At 48.4% G+C, this 19,739-nt stretch overlaps 1 protein-coding gene across 2 annotated transcripts in view; it reads left to right on the top strand.

The window, feature by feature from the left end:
- Window positions 1-18,642, top strand: part of ACSL6 (acyl-CoA synthetase long chain family member 6) — a 41,042-nt gene extending 22,400 nt beyond the window's left edge. For both annotated transcript variants that reach the window (XM_048960274.1, XM_048960275.1), the window contains 15 exons: window positions 195-373; window positions 810-842; window positions 1,949-2,000; window positions 5,148-5,221; window positions 7,326-7,403; window positions 9,207-9,341; window positions 9,646-9,780; window positions 10,970-11,065; window positions 11,957-12,029; window positions 12,180-12,268; window positions 12,844-12,960; window positions 13,204-13,347; window positions 13,493-13,594; window positions 13,914-13,985; window positions 14,729-18,642. In XM_048960274.1, the coding sequence (XP_048816231.1) occupies window positions 195-373; window positions 810-842; window positions 1,949-2,000; window positions 5,148-5,221; window positions 7,326-7,403; window positions 9,207-9,341; window positions 9,646-9,780; window positions 10,970-11,065; window positions 11,957-12,029; window positions 12,180-12,268; window positions 12,844-12,960; window positions 13,204-13,347; window positions 13,493-13,594; window positions 13,914-13,985; window positions 14,729-14,869 (1,520 nt within the window). In that variant the 3' untranslated portion in view covers window positions 14,870-18,642. The remainder of the gene's footprint in view (window positions 1-194; window positions 374-809; window positions 843-1,948; window positions 2,001-5,147; window positions 5,222-7,325; window positions 7,404-9,206; window positions 9,342-9,645; window positions 9,781-10,969; window positions 11,066-11,956; window positions 12,030-12,179; window positions 12,269-12,843; window positions 12,961-13,203; window positions 13,348-13,492; window positions 13,595-13,913; window positions 13,986-14,728) is intronic.
- Window positions 18,643-19,739: the final 1,097 nt, after the last annotated feature.

Raw genomic sequence — 19,739 nt, 5'->3', positions numbered from 1 at the left:
TAAAATAATTGTTGATGTCAGCCAGTCTTTCGGCAGTTAGCTAAAATTGCAGTGATTTTCAAAGAGAACGTGTTACATTCTGGGATCTCTGCTGTTAGCCCAAAGTACCAGCACTGACGCTGTGTGAGCACCCAGCCTTCAATCAAAGCGGATTTACAGTTACAAAAACAACTTGTTTGTCTGCTTCCTTCCAGCGGACATTTCCACAGTCATTTGTGACAAGCCTGACAAAGCCAGGACGCTGTTGGACCATGTGGAGAAGAGGGAAACACCGGGGCTGAGCTCCATCATCCTGATGGACCCCTTTGAGAAGGAGCTGATGGAGAGGGGAAGGCGCTGCGGGGTCCGCATCCAGAGCATGCAGGAGGTGGAGGTGAGGCTGTGCTCTCTCTTATTCTCATACACTTTGTGTGTGGAAGCTGTAAGAACCACCAGGACATGTAGATTACATGGCAGGGTCAGTGTGGGGGGGCTCGTGGCTGTTGATGCAGGGCTTGGTTTGGTTCCTTGTAGCATTATCCCCTTGCTGATAGGAAAGCCAGTGTTTCACACTTCCTTGCTGCAGGAAGGCATCAGCTGCTATTTAAGCCTCTTTCTATGAAACAGCCCCAGCCCAGGCACTGCTTGAATCCAGGAATGACATTGAATGACATCCAAGAAACTTTGGGTACCAGGGATGACTTCAGAGCTAGCCACAAATGCCTCAGCTCCAGCTCACGCTCTCCCTCAGTGGTTTGCAATCATTAGCCAGTGGGCAGTGCCACATGAATTATGGTGGAAATCACCTTTGTTGCTTTAATCTCTTTCAGGACTGTGGCCGGGAGAACCGACACACGCCTGTGGTGAGTGCTGTCATGCTGCTGTTCCATTGAGAGCTGCAGCTGGTTGTTCCCCTGGCAGAGGAGCAGCAGGGCTGGGGCAGCATCCTGCAACCCTCCCCATGCAGGCAGCAGTGGGTGCTGTTGGTGCCAAGAGCTGGAGATGTGCTTCCTTTTCTTCCTACCCTCTGCCTGGGATGCTTAAATGAAATAATTCATTCTCGCTGAACGTGTTAATGGGACAGTAATTAAATGCCAGTGCTAAGCCGTGCTAATTCCACTGCCTTCCCAGGCACCACCACTGCTTTTGCAGTGGGGTTTCTTTAACTCAGAAATAATACTCGGCACTATTCCCATTCTTGAGATTGCATTGATGCTTTCACCAAGGGTTCCCATGCCTTTGCAGAGCTTTCAAAAGTGCCTTATAATTTCCGGGGTGTTAATTTATCCATTGGGGATCCAAAAGGATGCGAATGATGGTGCTGAGAACGTGGAGATACTGCTGGAAATGAGACCAGCAGCTGCCTGGGGATGCTGGCCCTGTTGTGGCTAACAATGTCTTTCAGCACTTATCTGGAAGTCAGTGAACTGTCCCACAGTTTCCCAGAGCTACAGGCAGCACCTGCACGATTACTGGGTGCAGTGGGGAGAACGTGGCTGGATGATCACCAATAAATGTATATTTATGGAATAAAACCAAACGAGTGTATTTGGAAATTTTCAAGGTGTTGCAATATCATCTGAAAAGCAAACACTTTGTTCCTGCCACCTGTGTGATTAATTTCCCAGACCCAAAGGAATGCTTTTGCTTCCATCAGCGCAGTATTTCAGCTTCATGAGGGCGTGGGTTATTTTGCTGCAGGGAGTATTGGCATGCATTGTGAGACATGAATCTTCCATCAAAGCCTTGTTGCAGCACAGCACCACCTTAAAGCAGATGGAGCAGGCAAAGACTCCTTGACAATTGAAGAAATGTGATGAAAGGAGAATTGCCAACGGCAATGAAAGCTTTTTATGGCAGAGTTGGAATATAATTGGTTTGATCTTTATGTTTATACGATGACAACGTTCTGCCATTGACTCTTCCATGTTTGCTGATATGATTTTTCATATTTTCCCCCTGTTTCCAGCCTCCCCGGCCAGAAGATCTCTCAATTGTCTGTTTCACCAGTGGGACTACAGGTAAAGGAACTGGCATCTCATTCGTGAATTATTAGAACAGTTTATTGTTACTGATAACATCTCAATATGTGCAAATAGAATGTTACACTGTTGTGACAATGGTGTTTGTGTGTATTTGTAGTATTTATGTATATAGGTTTCCATAGAGCTGGGCTTCCCTGGCTCACGCTTTGGCAGTACAACTGAGCAGTTTTCTGCAGAGCTGCCTGTGCTCCTGGCTCCTGTCCTGCAGTGCAGGCACAGAGCACTTGGCTGGTTGCTTCCTACCTCCTGCAGGCGTTAAGGGGACAAATGCCTGTCTGCAGTGCTGTGCTGTGCTCTGCCTCCTAAGCACAGCGACATGCCCAGTGCCTCTGTCCTGCAGAGGATACCCCAAGCAGGCACTTAGTCCTCTCGTAGAGCCTGGTTTGCTTGCAGCCTGTTCCCTCAAACACTCAACCTCCCCAACTTCCACCAAAAAGTCCCCCAGGCAGACAAAGCAATGGGCAGAGCGCAGCCCTGGGAGTGCTTGGGCAATGTGCAAAGAAGCACCAGGCAGCCCTGGAAACCTCATCCTACCACCTGGTGCTGCCCAGAGCACCCCCAACCACCCTCAGCTCCCCAGTGGGCAGGAACTGATGCTGCGTGATGGGAGAGTGACCAGCTCAGCCCAGGAGCATCATCCAGCATGAGAAGATGACATACACTGCAGACAGGTAAGCAGCTTTAAGTACTGACAACCCTTTGCTGCTCGGGTGGTATCCAAAGGCTGTGTTCAGTTGTGCTTTCTTGCATCATTTCTAACTCTAAAAGGAGTTTGCAGATGTGTGAGTTTGGGAGCACTCAGCTCAGTGTGGAGCTGAAAGGAGCAGTGTTGGAACTGCAGCATGAGGGGCTGAGCCTGGGGAGGGCTGTGCCAGGCAGTGGCACCTCTTGTACTGGGGTTTTCATTGCAAAGTTAGGCTTTATTTCCATTGGAAAATGAGTTTGTTTATTTATCTGCAAACATGGTCACAGACTGGTTGTCTTTCTCCCACCCAGTGCAGAGATTTCTGGTTCTGAAGGCAGAAGGGCTGGCTCTGGGTAGCCCACGTTTGGGTATTTCTAATGACCAGATTGAGAGTTTCCTCCCGAGAAACAACTTCCCATGGGCTTTTCCAGTTCTGAGGCTTTTCAGTTCTAGTTCTGTGACATAAAAGCAATCATTGCTCTTAAGTTTGTAACATGGAAATTGTAAAGTTGGAAGTGACTTTAGCAGTTTATCAAAAAAACAGACCTAACAACCAGAAATGGATTTGAAATGGATTTGAACACTTGTTTTTCTCTGCCAGGGCCAGCTGTCTGTGCGCCTCCATGGGGACAAAGGAGAGGCTGAGATCTCCAAGCTCGAGACAAACGTTCCATGCATTGCTGAGAAATCAGCAGCGCTCACAGATGGACCAAAGCACGCAGATGAAACATCACATTACAGTTGTGCATGCTGGCTGCTCTCACACCACAGCCTGCTGCCCCCGTGAGGACTCCCCTGCTCCTGGTTGGATCAGAATCCCTTCCTGGAGCTGCTCAGCAGCCCAGCGATGCCTCCACTCCCATTCATGGGTCACACAGCTGTGACACTGCTGGAGGTGCTGGTGGGAAGAGCCACATAGCAAGGCTGCTTTGTTGTGGATTGCTCCATCAGCCTGGCGCTGAGATAAGGAGAAGCTCCCACACCCGCCATTATCAAAATGGGATTGCTGCACTGCGTTTCCACCATGGGATGGAAGAAGTGCCTCTGTATGAGGAAATTCAAAGCAGAACAGAGTCACAGCGTGGCACAGGGTTTTAAGAAGAATTAGCTTTGCCATTCCTAGAGCTTCTAGAGCTATTCCTCTACAAGTGGTAACTCTGGGAAAGGACTCCCAGCAGGGAACGCTCCTCCTGCTGGGCTGGTGGTTGTAGCAACAGGAGGAACTAAGCACAAATGGAGACAGGTACCCCCAGCCCAAACAGCTTCACTCTGAACTGGATTTCTTCTGATGAAGTCTGAGGTCTCAGCATCTGAGGAATCTCCCAGAGTGCCCCCTGAGCACCCGTGGATATGGAGATGCTTATGCAATGCTGGGGAGCACAGCTGTTTGTGCAGTCGCCAAGGCTGAGCAAACCTGCTTGGGCAGACACAGCTACAGAGAAGCAACGCCTGGGCTGCTGGCATGTGTTTGCAGCTGGCGTTGGTTTGTGGAGTTTTCCTGAGGGCAGGACCCAGGTGTGCAGCTGGCTGTGAAAACATGAGCCTCAGAGCAGCATCTGCAGAGGCCAGCACCAAGGAGGGATATGTGTGAGATCCCAACAGCCCCCATGGCCATCTGTAAGGATTTGGGACCAAATAACCCAAAGGCACTTGGAACACTGAGAGCAAATTTTGTGGTAAAAATAAGCTGTATTCAAAATGTCCTGTTCTAGTGCAATAAATGTGTGCAATAATTATTACTTTGGTTTGGGCCTTTATTTGCCTATAGGAGAGCTGGGTGAGGGCACACGGCTCAGCACAGCAGAGATGCTTGCATCCTTCCCAGCAGCTCTTTTCTGCAATGGACCCTTTGGGGGTGATGCAAAGTGGCTGGGACAGGAGGTGGCAGGGCACTTTGCATGGAGCCCTGTGCTCTGTGCAGCCCGAGCTCTTGGCACACACTCTGGTGGCTCTGTTTGAGGGCCATCCACAATTCCAGCTGCTCTGTTCCTGGTGGAAACCACTGCTCAGGGTCACTGATGGAAAGATGCGTGTGGTGCTGAGCCTACGGGATCATTTTATTTTATTTTGAGTATTGCAATAAATGCCTTTGGTGGATGCTAATGCATGATGTGAGAATTAAATGTTTTAATATAATTTAACAATATTATTTGGACAATTTCCTGTTGGTTTGCTCAGTTTTAAGCTTTTGGAATTGTAGAACCATAGAATGGCCTGGATTGAAAAGGACCACAATACTCATCTGGTTGCAACCCCCTGCTGTGTGCAGGGTCACCAACCAGCAGCCCAGGCTGCCCAGAGCCACATCCAGCCTGGCCTTGAATGCCTGCAGGGATGGGGCATCCACAGCCTCCTTGGGCAACCTGTGCCAGCATGAAATGAAGTGGAAATTAACCACTGTCTCATCTTTTAAGCTCTCCCTCTGTTCTTCTTTGCAGGAAACCCCAAAGGTGCTATGCTGACACATGGGAACGTGGTGGCTGACTTTTCAGGCTTTTTGAAAGTGACAGAGGTGAATACCGCGGTTGGGAAACTCACGTGTGTGGGGTTGGGCTTCTGCAGGGGCTGGAGATGGGGGGCTGTTGATGAGAGCCACGTTTCTCTTACCTGAAGGCCAATTCCCAGTCTGGGCTCTGTGAGGCATGGGGTGCTGCCATGGAGCAGTGCTGTCCCCATGGACTGGTGTGGGGTGAGGAGAGGAAGCAGAGCCTGCAGGGCTGAGCAGTGTCTGCTGCTGGGGATGCCTGTGCAGTGTCTTTAAACAGGGCTTTCTACACATATAATATCTATATATATACACCTATGGAAGCATATGATTTTTTAAGATCAGAATGGTTAATTTCATTTATGTTACCGTATATCTTGGTTTTGTACTGCAGCACTGGCCAAATGCGTGTATATTATATTTCATGCAACTTTTGTTTTGAAGCAGTACAGGAAGCAGACTTGCTCTAGTATAATATTAAGAATTGCATGCAGCTTGTACTTACTGAATATAAGAATCTCTGTTGGTAGCAAACAGATGGTTCTGTGAAGCCATAGCATGCATGTGGGATGCCCCATTTATTGCAGCACAGCCCTTGTTTGCCCTGGGGTTGTTGTGTGCAGTACTGTGCTCTCAGTTCCCTAACCCTGCAGTTTTGTCCACCTGCAGGTTGCTGCCAGGCTCATGCCATAGGGCTGAGCTGCCCCAGGGGTGCAGGGTGCACAAGTGGCTGCCGATGCCTCGAAGCTGCTTCCAAAGGGCAGCAGAGTTTATTTTGGAAGGGAGCACCTCAGGGGAATGCGGTGCAACCCAGGGCTGTGGGCTCAGTTCTTGCTGACAGCAGATGCTTGTGTTAATCCCAAAGGTGTCGGGTTGAGGTGTCAGGCTGCTGAGTGTGCTCTGTCCTGGGGCACTGCAGGGCGAGCTGTGAGTGCAGCACAGACCCAGCAAAATGCCAAGCACTTGGCATCTGCCAGCAACGTGTGAGCACCTGGAGTGAGGGGCACACAGATCACTGCTTGCACACTTTTGTGCCACTTTGGCTTAGTTCAGTCACTTTCCCAAGCAGATTATTATCTTTATAAAGTTAACATAGACCTTTATTATAAGGTTGCTCTCAACTGCCAAGGCACTGCTTTCATTTAATTTGTTTAGCCGCAGTGGCTGCGATGCCATTAAATGGCAGCACCTTGGTTCCATTTAAAAACAAATCATTTCGTGTGTGGGCATTTAAAGCAGCACAACAAAGCAGCATGGCTGGTGGTGCTGATGGCTTCACGTCAGCAGAGCCCATTACAACTAATGTATAAATAGAGCTGCAGGCCCAACTGGCTTAGTTCAGGTGGACACAATCCAAAGTGGGATGCTGGAAAGGCCCACGTTTGGGCTCCCTGTGCACACGCAGCTGAACCTCAGTGAGGTGTGCCCAGGGAGCACATTTCCTCCACCATGGAGCAGCGGTTCTGGTACAGCCATAGAGGTAGACTGGGGTGTATCTGCCAATGTCAGGGGGCACCACTGCTGCATTCACTTTGCATTGGTTTCTGGCCTTGGTGCAAGCTGGTGGGTCATCAAGCTGTCCGTTTTCCTAATCCACAGCGTTATGGTGAGCTGTACCCCTGACCATGCAGGCAGAAAGGCATGAACCAAGTAAGGTTCTTGGTGCAAAGCAATGACATTGGTCACTCAATTTTTTGCATCGTTTGTTGCCTTTCTTTCCTCAGTGCGCCTGTCTTTGGGGCAGTGCTAATGCACTGAAAATCCCATTTTAATCCAGAAAACAATGAGGAAACACTATAACAGCAATCATTAATTTCTGTAAGCTAAGTGATGCCACGTCCCCCGACCCAAATCAAAGCTTAACCAAAGGGAAAGCAATAACCGTGAGCTGTGATTGTGCCCACACTGCGCTCTGTGTCCATCTCCGTGCTCTGTTCTCCTCCCACTAACGCAGCTCCATCACTGCTGTGGCCCTAACGCTTCACCTCGTGCGCTGCTCCCTTCCTCTCTCGATGATCTTTCCCCTTTTGTTCCTCTTGGTGCCGTTTTTCTTTTTACCGTTTTATGACTCTCTTGTTGTCTTCCTGTCAGTGTTTCTTTCCTTTCTGTCTCCCATGCCCTCCACCTGCAGAAAGTGATCTTTCCGAGACAGGACGATGTGCTCATCTCCTTCCTGCCTCTGGCTCACATGTTTGAGAGAGTGATCCAGGTAAGCTCCTGCCCCAACTGACGTGGCCTCGTGGGGCCCCTTCTGCTTTCTTCCAGAGTCAGTGGTCTCCTACTTGTGAGGATGTTCACATTTCCTATTTGCCTTTAGCACACATGTTTGAGCGAATGGTACAGGTAAGGTCCTGGCGGCAGTGGAAATAGCCTTTTCTTTTTTTTCCACACCGAAAGAAATAAAATGAATAAAATACTAAATACCCACCGACACCGCGTAGCACTAAAACACCTGCACTCCTCAAGGGCGCCGGGTCATGCTCGGGGGATAGCAATAACGAGAGCAAAGGCAGTTCTGCACCGTTATTTTCATCAGCTCAAATCCTTCTGATGCAGAAATATGCAGAACTCAGCAGGGAGCTGAGCCAGCACAGCACTGGGCATCATGCTCTGGGCATGGGCTGCATCCCCTGCACATAGCAGCTCACGGCAGCATGCAGAGAGGGCTCATACATCCCTTCTGGGAAACAAGGTGATGATTTGTGATAAAGTGCTCTCCCAGCCTGGAAATGTGGGAGCTAAGAAGTGATTCAGTGCACGAGGAGTAGGTCTGGGATCAGCTGCAGCCCAACACCTTCCCAGTGCTGATGACAATGAAACTGGATGGACAGCCAGGCACAGGCCTCCCCTTCTTAGGAGTGTGCCAGAAATAAAGCACTCAGCCCTGTTAAAGCACTTGCAAATTGGAACTGAAAGCCCATGAAAGATTTGGAGAATTACAACCCAGCGTATCCTTGCTTGTCAGTCGAACCCTAGCAGGCACGTGGGTCAGTGTGCCAGTGCTGCTCAGGCAAAGCACTTTGCTGCTAATGAGGACATAATAATTACAAAATCATCTGCCTGGGCAGGAATAGAGAATCTTTTGAATAATCTCATTGCTGCTGTGCTGATAGGAGCAGCTCCAAAGCACGCGGTATGAGGAATGCTCAGGTTAAACTCCTGCTGAAAGCACTCCTTCACGCAAAGAATTTTCTAAAGAGCTTAAAATCATCCCCCAGATTATTCCAAGTGACAAACACTGTGCTCCCCAGTTTTAGCCCACATCAGTAACTCCTGGGGCTTGCAGTTGAAGTTGTATAGATATGTTCTTTAGAGCAAGAAGTGCTTCAGAATAGAATTTTAGACTTCAGAGTAGAACTGCCCCATTGGAAGGTACCCACAGAGGTCACCATTTGCAGTTCTCAGTGAGCCTGCAGTGATGGCACAGTGGTGCAATTCCAGCTCCAGCGAGGTGGCTGCTGGCTGCCCTGCTGCTGGCACATCACAGCTCTGCTGCACGTCAGCTCTTCCCTCACCTGATGCAAAGCAGCCCGTTTGTTTTCCAAAAACATCCTTCCAAAACAAATGCAAGCTTATTTCTGAAGCTTCTGGAGCTGTACTTTCCAGGCAATCAAAGCGTCTCTGAAGAGGAGTTTCTGGGACACAGGATCAGGCACCGTATTGCTAACGTAGTCTGTACCGTTATGCTTAAACAAAACTAAAGTATTAACATCTAAAAACCATCAGCACGTTTCGCAGCGTGCAGAGCCCAACTCCAGGCTTTTCCCCTGGCAGCAGCTCCTCGTTCTTCCAGAAAGTGGCAAATTTGGTGGATGCTGAGTTCCCAGTTCTGAAAATGCCAACAACCATCCGTGCAAAACTAACCTTTGTGTGGATAGATCTTTTCAAATCACCATTGTTGCCATACTGGAGAGCGAAATATCGGGGGAGGCATTTCTGTGCGTAGGAGGGATGCTCTGCACCAGGGGTTAAAAGCAAAGAGGTCTGACTTGGTCGTTTTCCTCTCCATCAGTCTGTAGTGTATTGCCACGGAGGGCGAATTGGCTTCTTCCAAGGCGACATCCGCCTGCTGTCTGATGACATGAAGGCGCTGCGTCCCACCATCTTCCCTGTTGTGCCGCGCCTGCTGAACAGGATGTACGACAAGGTGAGCCTCGTGGCTTTGCTTTTTGCTATGATGAGGATTCTGTCCCCTCCTCCAGATTATATCCAAAAAATTCCTTCTTTCTCCCTCCTGCTTTGCACCCTTTCTGCACTGAGGCATAATCATTCAGCTGCGTTGCTGCCATCCCTGTGCCCCAGCTGAGCCGCACAGCTATAGGTGTGCAGTGCTGTTGGTGGCACTGAGGGCTGTGATTTGGCAGCAGGCTGTGCATTGGGTTGATGGCCGGAGTTGTGGGCCCCAGATCCTCCCCAGGCTCACCCGACCCGCTCTGCTCTCCCTGCTGCAGATCTTCAGCCAGGCAGACACCTCCCTGAAGCGCTGGGTGCTGGAGTTCGCCGCCAGGCGGAAAAAGGCTGAGGTTCGAAACGGCATCATCAGAAACGACAGCCTGTGGGACAGGCTCTTCTTCAACAAAATACAGGTATGGGGTTTAAAAAGCGACTCTAAGGTCAGAGAACTGTCGTTTCTTCTTGTAGCAACCTGTGCTCCCTGAAGTCGGCACAGTCCGCCTGTCTGACCACCATACTGCAGCCAATTGCTGCTCACCAGTGAATGGGAGACTGAAAAACCGAATAGGAAAAGGAAACGGAGCACAGTTTGTCATTGCATTTACTTCTGCTGCTTTTCTATTTGTATCTATGCTCGGCACACCAATCTGGCCCAATGGGCTTGGCAGCACAGAGGGCGTGGGGTTCTGGGTGGGAGTCATTAGGAGAGAAGAGGAATAAGGGACAGAAGAGACTTCAATGCTCTGCAGATCCTTCACAGACAATGATTGCTCTCAGGGTTGGGTTTCACTCAGGCAAACTCAAAGCTGATGTTTTCTGAAGGAAAGCAAGAGCGAGCAAAAGCCAGTAGAGCAAAATGCAAATGTGAATCTTGATTTAATAAGAGGTGCACTGCCATGTGCCACGCATCCCCTGGGTAATAAAGCAGATTAAAGTGGTTTTACACCAGGCTTTCCAGGCACCGTGCTGCTGTAGGAGGCTCTGATTACTTCATTTTTTAATTGGATAACTTATTTGGAGACACGCTGCCTCATTTATAACCAGAGGAACTGGCAGTGCCTTCCATGGGGCTGGGCAGAGGTAGCTCTGTGCTCGTTCCTTTTTGCTTTCACGGAGAGAAAAATGAAATGAAGGGAGGTGGGCAGGAAGCAGCACAGGAATGCTGTAGTGCCTCCTAAAGTATGTGCAGGGTCATCTGTCCTTAAAAAAGGGTGGCATTGCTTTGGGTTGCTTGGGAGCCTGTTCACAAAAAGGTGCCAGCAAGCACAGAAAAAAAGCAGTGGGGAAGAGACTGATTCTTCCCCAGGGTTACCTCACCTCAGAAGTGCTGCAAGAGGACGTGGAATGGATGCGATGGAGCAGAGCTGTGCCTTGGGCATCATTTCTGCCCAGGAGGGGCACAGTCTGCTTTCAAGATTTAGCTGGGTCTTGTTCCTAAGGCAAGACTCAGGGTCAGTTCACATTTCCGTAGTACAGCTGACTGTTCTAGAGGGAACAGAAGTGAGGCCATTCAGTGCAAGCTCTGTGTAAGAAACACGCACAATTCGTGCTGTCTGTACTGATCCATGCTGTTTCCTTCTGTTTTCTGGTGCTGTCCTGAAGGCGAGCCTCGGTGGGTGCGTCCGCATGATCGTGACGGGTGCTGCCCCAGCCTCTCCAACTGTCCTGGGCTTCCTGCGGGCGGCCCTGGGTTGCCAGGTGAGCCAAGGGCAGGGCGCTGGGACTGCGTATGGGGCATCCATGGCAGCAGCAGGGCTTGTGGGCACCCAGCGTCCCCATGGTGGGGACAAGGGTTGGCCTCGGGCACCAGGAGCTGCTGAGACAGCTCTTAAAACCATAGAGTCATTAAGGTTAGAAAAGGCCTGAAAGATCATCAAGTCCAACTATAGGATTGTAGAATCATTAAGGTTGGAAAAGACCTCTCAGATCCCCAGGCCCAGTGCCAGCCCACCCCACTGTGCCCACTGGCCTTCAGTGCCACATCCCCATGGTTCTGGAACACCTCCAGGGATGGTGACTTCCGTGCTCCCTGGGCAGCTGTGCCAATGCCTGACTGCTCTTTCAAGAATAAATTGTTCCTAATAGCCAACCTGAACTTGCCCTGCAGCAACTTGAAGCCATTAAGCGTGTGTCATTTATTACACAACTTTTATTCTATGTATAGATGTGTGAGAAGCCTGACCTGTAGGCATGGCACTTCAGATCCCCACCTTTACTGGAGAGTTTCTTCTCCCTGACCAGGAAATCCAGGACAATTACAAAGCCTCGTTCCAGAGCTTAAAATTACATGTTAAAAAAAAAAAACTTGCAAATTTTCAGAATGTCCCCCCAAAATACCACTTTTTTTCCCACTGACCACTTCCTCCTGCCAAGTAACATCCTGCTAGACTCAAAAGCAAACTGCTGGACTTGTCTGCTCGCTGTTTTCAGCTCTCCATAACATTGTGACTCATAGGAAACGTAGTTCTGCAGGGCCAGGGAAAGCCCCCATGCCCCGTCCTGCTGCTCACACAGGATCAGCTGGCAGGGCTGTCCCTGCAGCAGTGAGGAGCTGTGTGTGCTGACTCAGGGTGCCCATTCCTTTGGCAGGTGTACGAGGGGTATGGGCAGACGGAGTGCACGGCGGGCTGCACCTTCACCACCCCGGGGGACTGGACCTCAGGTAATGGGTTTTCTTCCTTTTCCACATTATTTCAGCAGACAGAATTCCTACAGGAAGGCCAAGCGTATCTGCAGCCACGCAACTAATAACAAAATGCCAATTATTGTTTGTAAGAGAGCGGACAAACGAGCTGCCAACTTTAATTGCCAGGTCATGTGGGAGCCCCTTTGCCCTGCAATTTAATCAGGCTGAAGGACGTGGAGGAGCTGAATTATTTTGCTTCTAAAGGAGAAGGAGAGGTAGGAACTCACATTTTAATATAAAACTCTTATTAGTGGACATTGGACTAAGTTGTAACTATAGAAGCACTGTTTGTCTTTGAGGTGCACAAGTTTATTTAATACAGCCTTCAGGGAAAGAAAGCATCAGTTCACTAACAGAGCAGTGAAGCATTTGTTAACAAGGGGCTGTGGCAGCACTGCCAGCCAATGCCACGCCTGATTACTTCAAAAGCTAAGGCTGAGTTAATTAGTTTGGCTATGGAGCTGAATTACTGTGATTTCTCCATTGCTGTCATTTCTGTATTGGGTAGAAATCAAACTTATTGAAATCACTTTTTTTTTTTGCTTTTAAACTGCAAGCTGAATGAAAGTCAACATTAAGCCAGTGGGTTTTGCATTTCTTCCTTCATAAATCCTTTGTTTGAAAAATTCCAAAAATAACTTAAAAAAAATTATAGCTCAATATATTTTACCTGCATGGGTCGCAGTCACAAAATCAACCTTCAGCATACGTCAGTGAATCACTGTTTAGCTTGCTGGTAACCTCAGCAGAATAACGATGTAACTGAATAGCATCCCGACCTGCTTTGCAGATATGCGTGAAAGGACCAAATGTTTTTAAGGGTTATTTGAAAGATGAGGAGAGGACGAGTGAAGCACTGGACCAGGAGGGCTGGCTGCACACCGGAGACATTGGGAAGTGGCTACCTGTACGTATCCAGATGAGTGGTGCCTGTGTCAGTTGTGCTGTCCCATGCACGCACTCGAGTTCTGCATGTGACCTTCCAAGCAGATCTATCCTTAGTAAAGATTAAGCTGAATTTTGGCAGAAGAAACTCAGATGTTCAGTGAGGCGCTTTCTGGCCATGTAAGCTGTTGTATTTAGAGTGGACTGGCTGAGCTGCTGTGGTTAAATAACCTCTCTGGGAACTCGCACTTCTTTCTCCTAACAGAATGGGACGCTCAAAATCATCGATCGGAAAAAGCATATATTTAAACTTGCTCAGGGAGAATACATTGCACCAGAGAAGATAGAGAACATCTACATCCGCAGTGACCCCGTGGCCCAGATCTACGTCCATGGAGACAGCCTGCAGGTACAGCAGGGCCACCAGAACACGCTGCAGTGTGTTGGTGAATTCCTGACCTAATTGGGCAAGAAGTGATAAAATCCCATCAGCCTGACAGTGAATTTGGTGCAGAGCATTAAGCCTTTGTCTGACCCTTCTGCTCTCTCTGCAGGCCTTCCTGGTGGGAATCGTGGTGCCAGATGCCGAAGTGATGCCAGGCTGGGCAAAGAAGAGAGGGTTTGATGGAACGTATGAGGAGCTGTGTAGAAATAAGGTTGGTTGTTGCACCTGCTCTGCAGTCACTGTGCTGAGGTGGGGTGATGTCCCTTCTCTGGGCAAGGACCACCTGCTCACTGAGGTCAGAGTGATGGTTGAACCAGCAGCACTCAGTGTTGTGCCTGTCCTAAAGTGTTAGCATGACCTCCTGTACCGTTAGCATTTGTGCCTTTCTTCGTTAGAATAATTGCTAACTATGAACTGTCCACAGGGAGCTTGAACTTATCTCTGACATGTGTGTGTTCATGATGAACAGTGATGTTAATTGTGTGTAAGGTTTGTGGTATTTCATGGTGGATGTGTGTGTTTTAACCCAGGAACTGCAGAAAGCAATAATGGAAGACATGGTACGGTTAGGGAAGGAGAGCGGGCTTCATTCCTTTGAGCAGGTAAATGAAACAATTAATTGTGGCCACTTTGGCCTTGGTCTGCCTACACTGAGTGGGGATTTGTTAGCATTCAGTATATTGCATGTCCTCGTGGGGTGCGGGTGACGTCTGCAGTCTGATATCAGGGTTCAAGATGGATGCTTTGAAAAGTGGCTCCCTCCTTGAAGGCACTGCAAGGAACTGGGGCTCAAACTGCCCCTCTCATAACCAACATAGGGCAAGCTGCTGTCTTATTTCCAGCCCATGCACTGGTCCTTTTCTGTCGCTTGTGCATATAAGCACCTCAGGGGGAGAGATCTGAAATCAGTAATGAAGTACAGAGCTCTAAAAGCACATTAAAAACAGTTTTCATAATATAAAATACTTATTTCTCTTAAAATAATGAACTTCCCAATCATTACGTATAGCTAGCAAGGGGCTTTTACTCTCATCTTTCCTCTCATGCAGTCTGTTTCTGGGTGGTAGCTCCAGTGAACAATTCCCCACATCTGAGTGAAGCAGAGGCTTGCTATTCTTCATTTCCCCATTATGCATGAAAATGAACCTATATTAAAAAGAATCGAGTTCAGAAATGAAAAGCAACAGTTTGCAGTGCACATTTACCCGTGGTCATGTCTGGTTTGCTCCTGCTGTGGTCTTCACCACCTTTGGTTTCATGCAGAAATAGAGGTCCACGTGCACACCTAGAGTCATGCATAGTGACTGAGGTCTCTGCTACAGATGTGTCCCTTTCCTCATTCCAGGTCAAAGCCATTTACATCCACTCCGACATGTTCTCAGTACAGAACGGTTTGTTGACACCGACGTTAAAGGCTAAGAGACCAGAACTGAGAGATTACTTCAAAAAACAGATACAAGAGCTATATTCCAGCATCTCCATCTGAAACCACGGGAAGAACCTTCCGAGTAACGGACTTTGTAGCAATATTAGGATAATGCTCGACAGTACAGAGCCAGAATGACACAGCTGAAGCGGATGAGCATCTGAATCTTGCGTCTGAGCCTTTTCTTGTTTTAGGATTTCACCACTAACCACCATTTCCCTTTTCCTTCTGTTTTTCATCGGGTTTGATATCAGTTTTATTCTATGGACACAGCAGGGCACCATCAAGAATTATGCTAAATTGCCACAAAATATACAGCAATTTCAATCCATGACTGAGGAAATTACGGAAACTTATTAATAACTATGAGCATTTCAAGACTAAACTGGAGAAAGTTTCAGATATGTCTGTTGATATTTGATTGTAAATAACCTACACGTCAGAGACTGAAATTGTGGATAAATCAGTACTGTGGTCTACCTCAAGCTATCGGCGACTGATGGTGAAAGCCTGTGTTCTGTGATCTGTAACTCTAAGCTGGATATCGGTTTGTATATTGTGATAGATTTTATATTTTCCAGGATGTAAATTCCATCAGTTTGACTGAATCACTAACAACCTAACAGCCAGAATGGAAACAAGAACAAATCTCCTGGTACTTGTTCTCAGCAGGCCTCTCAGTGTGTGACACCTAATGGACAACCGCTGCTTGGGATCCCAACAACGTGTTGGCAGTGCTGCAGGGCAGGAACCCCCAGCCCCTTCCAGCTGAGCCCAGCACCTCCTGCACGGCCATTTCAGGCAGCTCAGTGCCCCAGGGATGCTGCAGCACAGCAAAGCAAGGCCTGCATGAGAGTCACCTGTGTCTGGTCGTTGCTTTATTACTTTGCAGCCTGGTTGGGCTGGTTCCATTTTGGAGCACGTGGTGTGAGCAGAGCTGGGCAATGTGGGTCTTGTCTGGAGAACAGCTGGCGTGGGATGCAGCCATGATGGAGAAGAGGAGGAAATGTTGCTCCATGTGGCCATGAGGACAATTCTGGCCCCAAAATGCTGTGGGGAAATGCATTGGATGTGGGTGCTAGGAAGCACTTCCACGTGCAGAGGCTTGGATCCACTTATCACCTGCCTTGACCTCTCTGCAATAAGCAGCAAGTTTTGGAAGGAAATACGGGATCCACGAGGAGCCATTGGAAGGGGCCAGAAATGGAGGCTGGAGAGCAAACTGCCAACAAAAGCACAGTGCAAAGCAGTGAGAAGCCATGAGATCAGGGAGTGTGAGCACTGGGACCGCTGAACCTGGCCCTACATCCATCTCTGTGCATTACCAGCTGCTGTGTGCTGCACCAGCACCATGGGGCTCTGTCTGCTAGACCTCTCTTGCTAGGGCAGCAAAGGCACACGTTTTTCACCCAGAGGGTGGTGAGGCACTGGCACAGGCTGCCCAAGGAGGCTGTGGATGCCCCATCCCTACAGGCATTCAAGGCCAGGCTGGATGTGGCTCTGGGCAGCCTGGGCTGCTGGTTGGTGACCTGCACACAGCAGGAGGTTGGAGCTGGATGAGCACTGTGGGCCTTTTCAACCCAGGCCATTCTACGATTCTCTCTTAGACTGGAAGCCACTGTAGACTCTTGAAACTAAAAGATAAATTATTAATCCAACGTCTCTCTCTTTTCCCCTCTGAAATCCCATTGCACGCTTTAAAAATTAAATAAATTGAATTAATGGGTTAGTTTTACACATAGGCTGATTTATGGCAGTAATTTCAGAACAAAGAAAAAGGAAATTGTTAGCATAATCAGTCACGCACAGAACGAGGCGATTTGATGTATCAAACGTGGGAGGGTTGGTCTGAATCCCATCTGTGCCTGATTCTTCATCAGATTCCGACCTAATGATTCATATCTGTTGAAAGCAAGTAAGAAAAATCGCTGCTGTGACCTGATGGTGTTGGACCTTCATTTCTCATCACTGTACACAGCAAGAGAGCCCCTGGGGAGTCTGAGCGTGGGGTGTGCAGTACCAGAGGCAGTCTGGCTCTTTAGGGCAGGTCATGCAGGAGTCTCATCCTGGAGGAGTGCAGCTCATCCCATCTGTGGAGCCCAAAAGCAGTCATCACATACAGATGCTTCAGCACAATGAAGGACCTGGCACCATTTCCTCTCCTCTTTTTTGAATAACAGCAAATATCTGTCATTTAAGTAAGTACAGGAAAGCTATTTTCTCCTGACCTGTTTCTACCGCATGAACTGTAGGATGATGCAAAATTTGGGGAGGAATCTGGGGGAAATTCAATCCTGAAGTGTGAATATCTTCAGAACTTGCGACAAGCTGTGTGAATAAACCAACAGCTGCCTCTGTTACTTTCTCATGCCATCAGATATTGCTCCGCAGATGACTCTCCATAAGCATACCAAATATTATGAGATTAAAAGTTGCTGTGAGTACATGAGGAAGGCATGAGCCAGGCAGAAAGGCTTCTCCCCACCTCGCAGCAGTGTTTGTTTTGCTTTGAGCTCTCTCCAATCGCTGCACTGCTTGTGAGCAGCAGGGAAAAACCCCGGGGTTGTCCACTAAATCAGTTTGTTCTTCTCTCACGATAACCAATGTCAACACTCATTTCTAATGCTTTCTTATTGAAAGAGTTGGGACTCATTGCTATTGCATAGATGGAAATGCATGCTATGCTTCTCTGTAAACAGCGCTGTTCTTGATGGCTTAAAGATGACTGTATGTAACTACTCAGTGTCGTTGGGGCATTAACTCTGCAACCGAGTAAATGTGACAAGAGAAGCCCACTGAAATTGGCACAGCTCTGCTGCTGCTGCAGGTGGGATCTGTGCAAAAACATGCTTGCTTTGAGGAACCACGTGTGACTGGGTAGTTTTACAGCCCCTTCCCCAAAGGCTATGTGTGCTGCAGCCTGATCTATTGTGTTCTTTTATGTATCCAAAACGGGAGGTTCTTCCTGGGCCTGGTGCTATGCCTGTCGGATCGCTGGAACGCTGCCTCTGGTGATCATAGATGAAAGTCAGAATAAAATACTTCTTCCAGGAAGAGCAAATTGCTTAGTTATATATTTTGTATGTCCTTTGCTCAATATATTGCACAGAAAAGACACACTAAAGTGTGAGCAGGAACCGTGAGACAGTCTCAATGCCAGGCTGGCAAGAGATGTGCAGAACAGGCACGCCTGCAGGCTGACACGGCTCACACAGCCAGGTGAGAGCTGTTCGGTATGGATGAAGTCCTGTCCTGCAATCTGTCATCACTGTTACTACGGATATATCAGCATCAGCAAAATCCAGTGTCATTTCTGCCACGGTTATGAATCCTTGCACAGAACAGAACAATCTGACTTTTCCAATCTCCCGGGACAAAACAAGCTAAAGGATTTGTTATTTTCCACGCGTCAGAAGCACAAACTGGTGACCTATCTGTAAATACATCGCTACAAGATGAATGTATACTGGGAAAGAATATACTATTTTTGCATGGTGGCTGATAACTTAAAGACCTCTCGATGCCTTACGCACACGTCGGCAAAGCGTTTTATTTACAGGCAATTCTCTCTGCGTAGTTCTCGTTCCTTTATCTCACTTTGGTCCCATCTGTGGAAAAAACACACACCAGAATTGGATCTTTGGTTGTTCTTGGAATTCACTTTCTTCAGTACCTGGCACGTTCCATGGTTTCCACGCCACATTTTCTCCCATTAAATGGTGGGACTGAGCCTATTCGTTACGGGGGAGAAATCCATATTCCTGGATAACCGGAGAGAAACAGCTTCAGATGTATGGAATTGTTGCAAAATAAAACATTTTGAGGCACCCAGAGTCCTTTTAAGCCCTTCATTTCAGTTTTGTTATGTGTTTTAGCAAAGTACAAGCAGCAAACGAGCGACGCGTTCTGTGAGTGCTGCCTATTCTGGAAGTGAAGGGATGAGGATGTAACATAAGCATCTGTGTAAGGAAACACACTGATTTTTTCCACGTTGGTACTTGGGTGTGTACGCCAAAAAGTCATCTGTGGAAACTTTTGTAAAGAATTAAATGGTCCCGTTTCTCAAATCTCATGGGCTGGCATACAATAAAGGCTCTTTGTAAGACTTGATGTCTCTCCAGCACTCTGTTCTCACCATCGATCTGAACTTGTTCAGAACGTGTGCCTATAGGAAACGTGTCATAAAAACCCAGTAAATAACAACCAAAGCAATGCTGGAACCTGAGATTGACTTTAGCCATCATCTATAAAAACAAACAAACACAAAAACACAACATGGATGTTGCAAAGTTCTCTGAGGACGCAGCATCCTTGTGTCATGGTTTTGTTTCTTATTTTAAACCAATAGCGATACAACAAAGCGTGTGTGCTTGTTTCATGTGAACTGACTGCTGGGAATGCACGGTGTGTTTTGGGACCGCGTGGCTCGAACAATAAAGTCTCAAAGCTGTCCATCTCTGCTCTGTTCTTCTGTGCCGCGCTCACCGACCATCCCGCAATGCCCAGGGATGCTCTGTATTTTCTTGCTGGTGGAACAATGAGATTCTTCTGCGTATGAACACAACTCGGGGTCCCACGAGCCGCAGAGTTGGGGCGCACAGCTCCGCCATGCCCAGCGCCCCGCTGCACAGCCTGCGCTCATCAGAGGAGCCGAGCAGCAGCCCCGGCCCTCCGCCCGGAACACGGATAGAGGCGGGGCCAGGCAGGATTTTGCTCGGCAAGCGGCACGCTTTCAGCGCACTTCTTTTTCACCAGAAACCAGCGCTGCGGCTCGGCTTCGAGAATCTGAGCACCACCTTTGTGCCTTCTGTCTGCGACAGCGCATCCTGGCACCCTCCGTTTCTCCCTAGCGAGCTCAAAACGCCGAACAAACCTCCCCGTGCCGGGGATGTTTATTGCCACCACCCCCAAAAACCAACTCCACCCCCCC

The sequence above is a fragment of the Lagopus muta genome, chromosome 14 (genome assembly GCF_023343835.1).
Source record: "Lagopus muta isolate bLagMut1 chromosome 14, bLagMut1 primary, whole genome shotgun sequence".
In the NCBI taxonomy this organism is placed as follows: domain Eukaryota; kingdom Metazoa; phylum Chordata; class Aves; order Galliformes; family Phasianidae; genus Lagopus; species Lagopus muta.
Note: the sequence above shows the minus strand (reverse complement) of the source record. Positions and strands in the feature narration are given on the sequence as shown.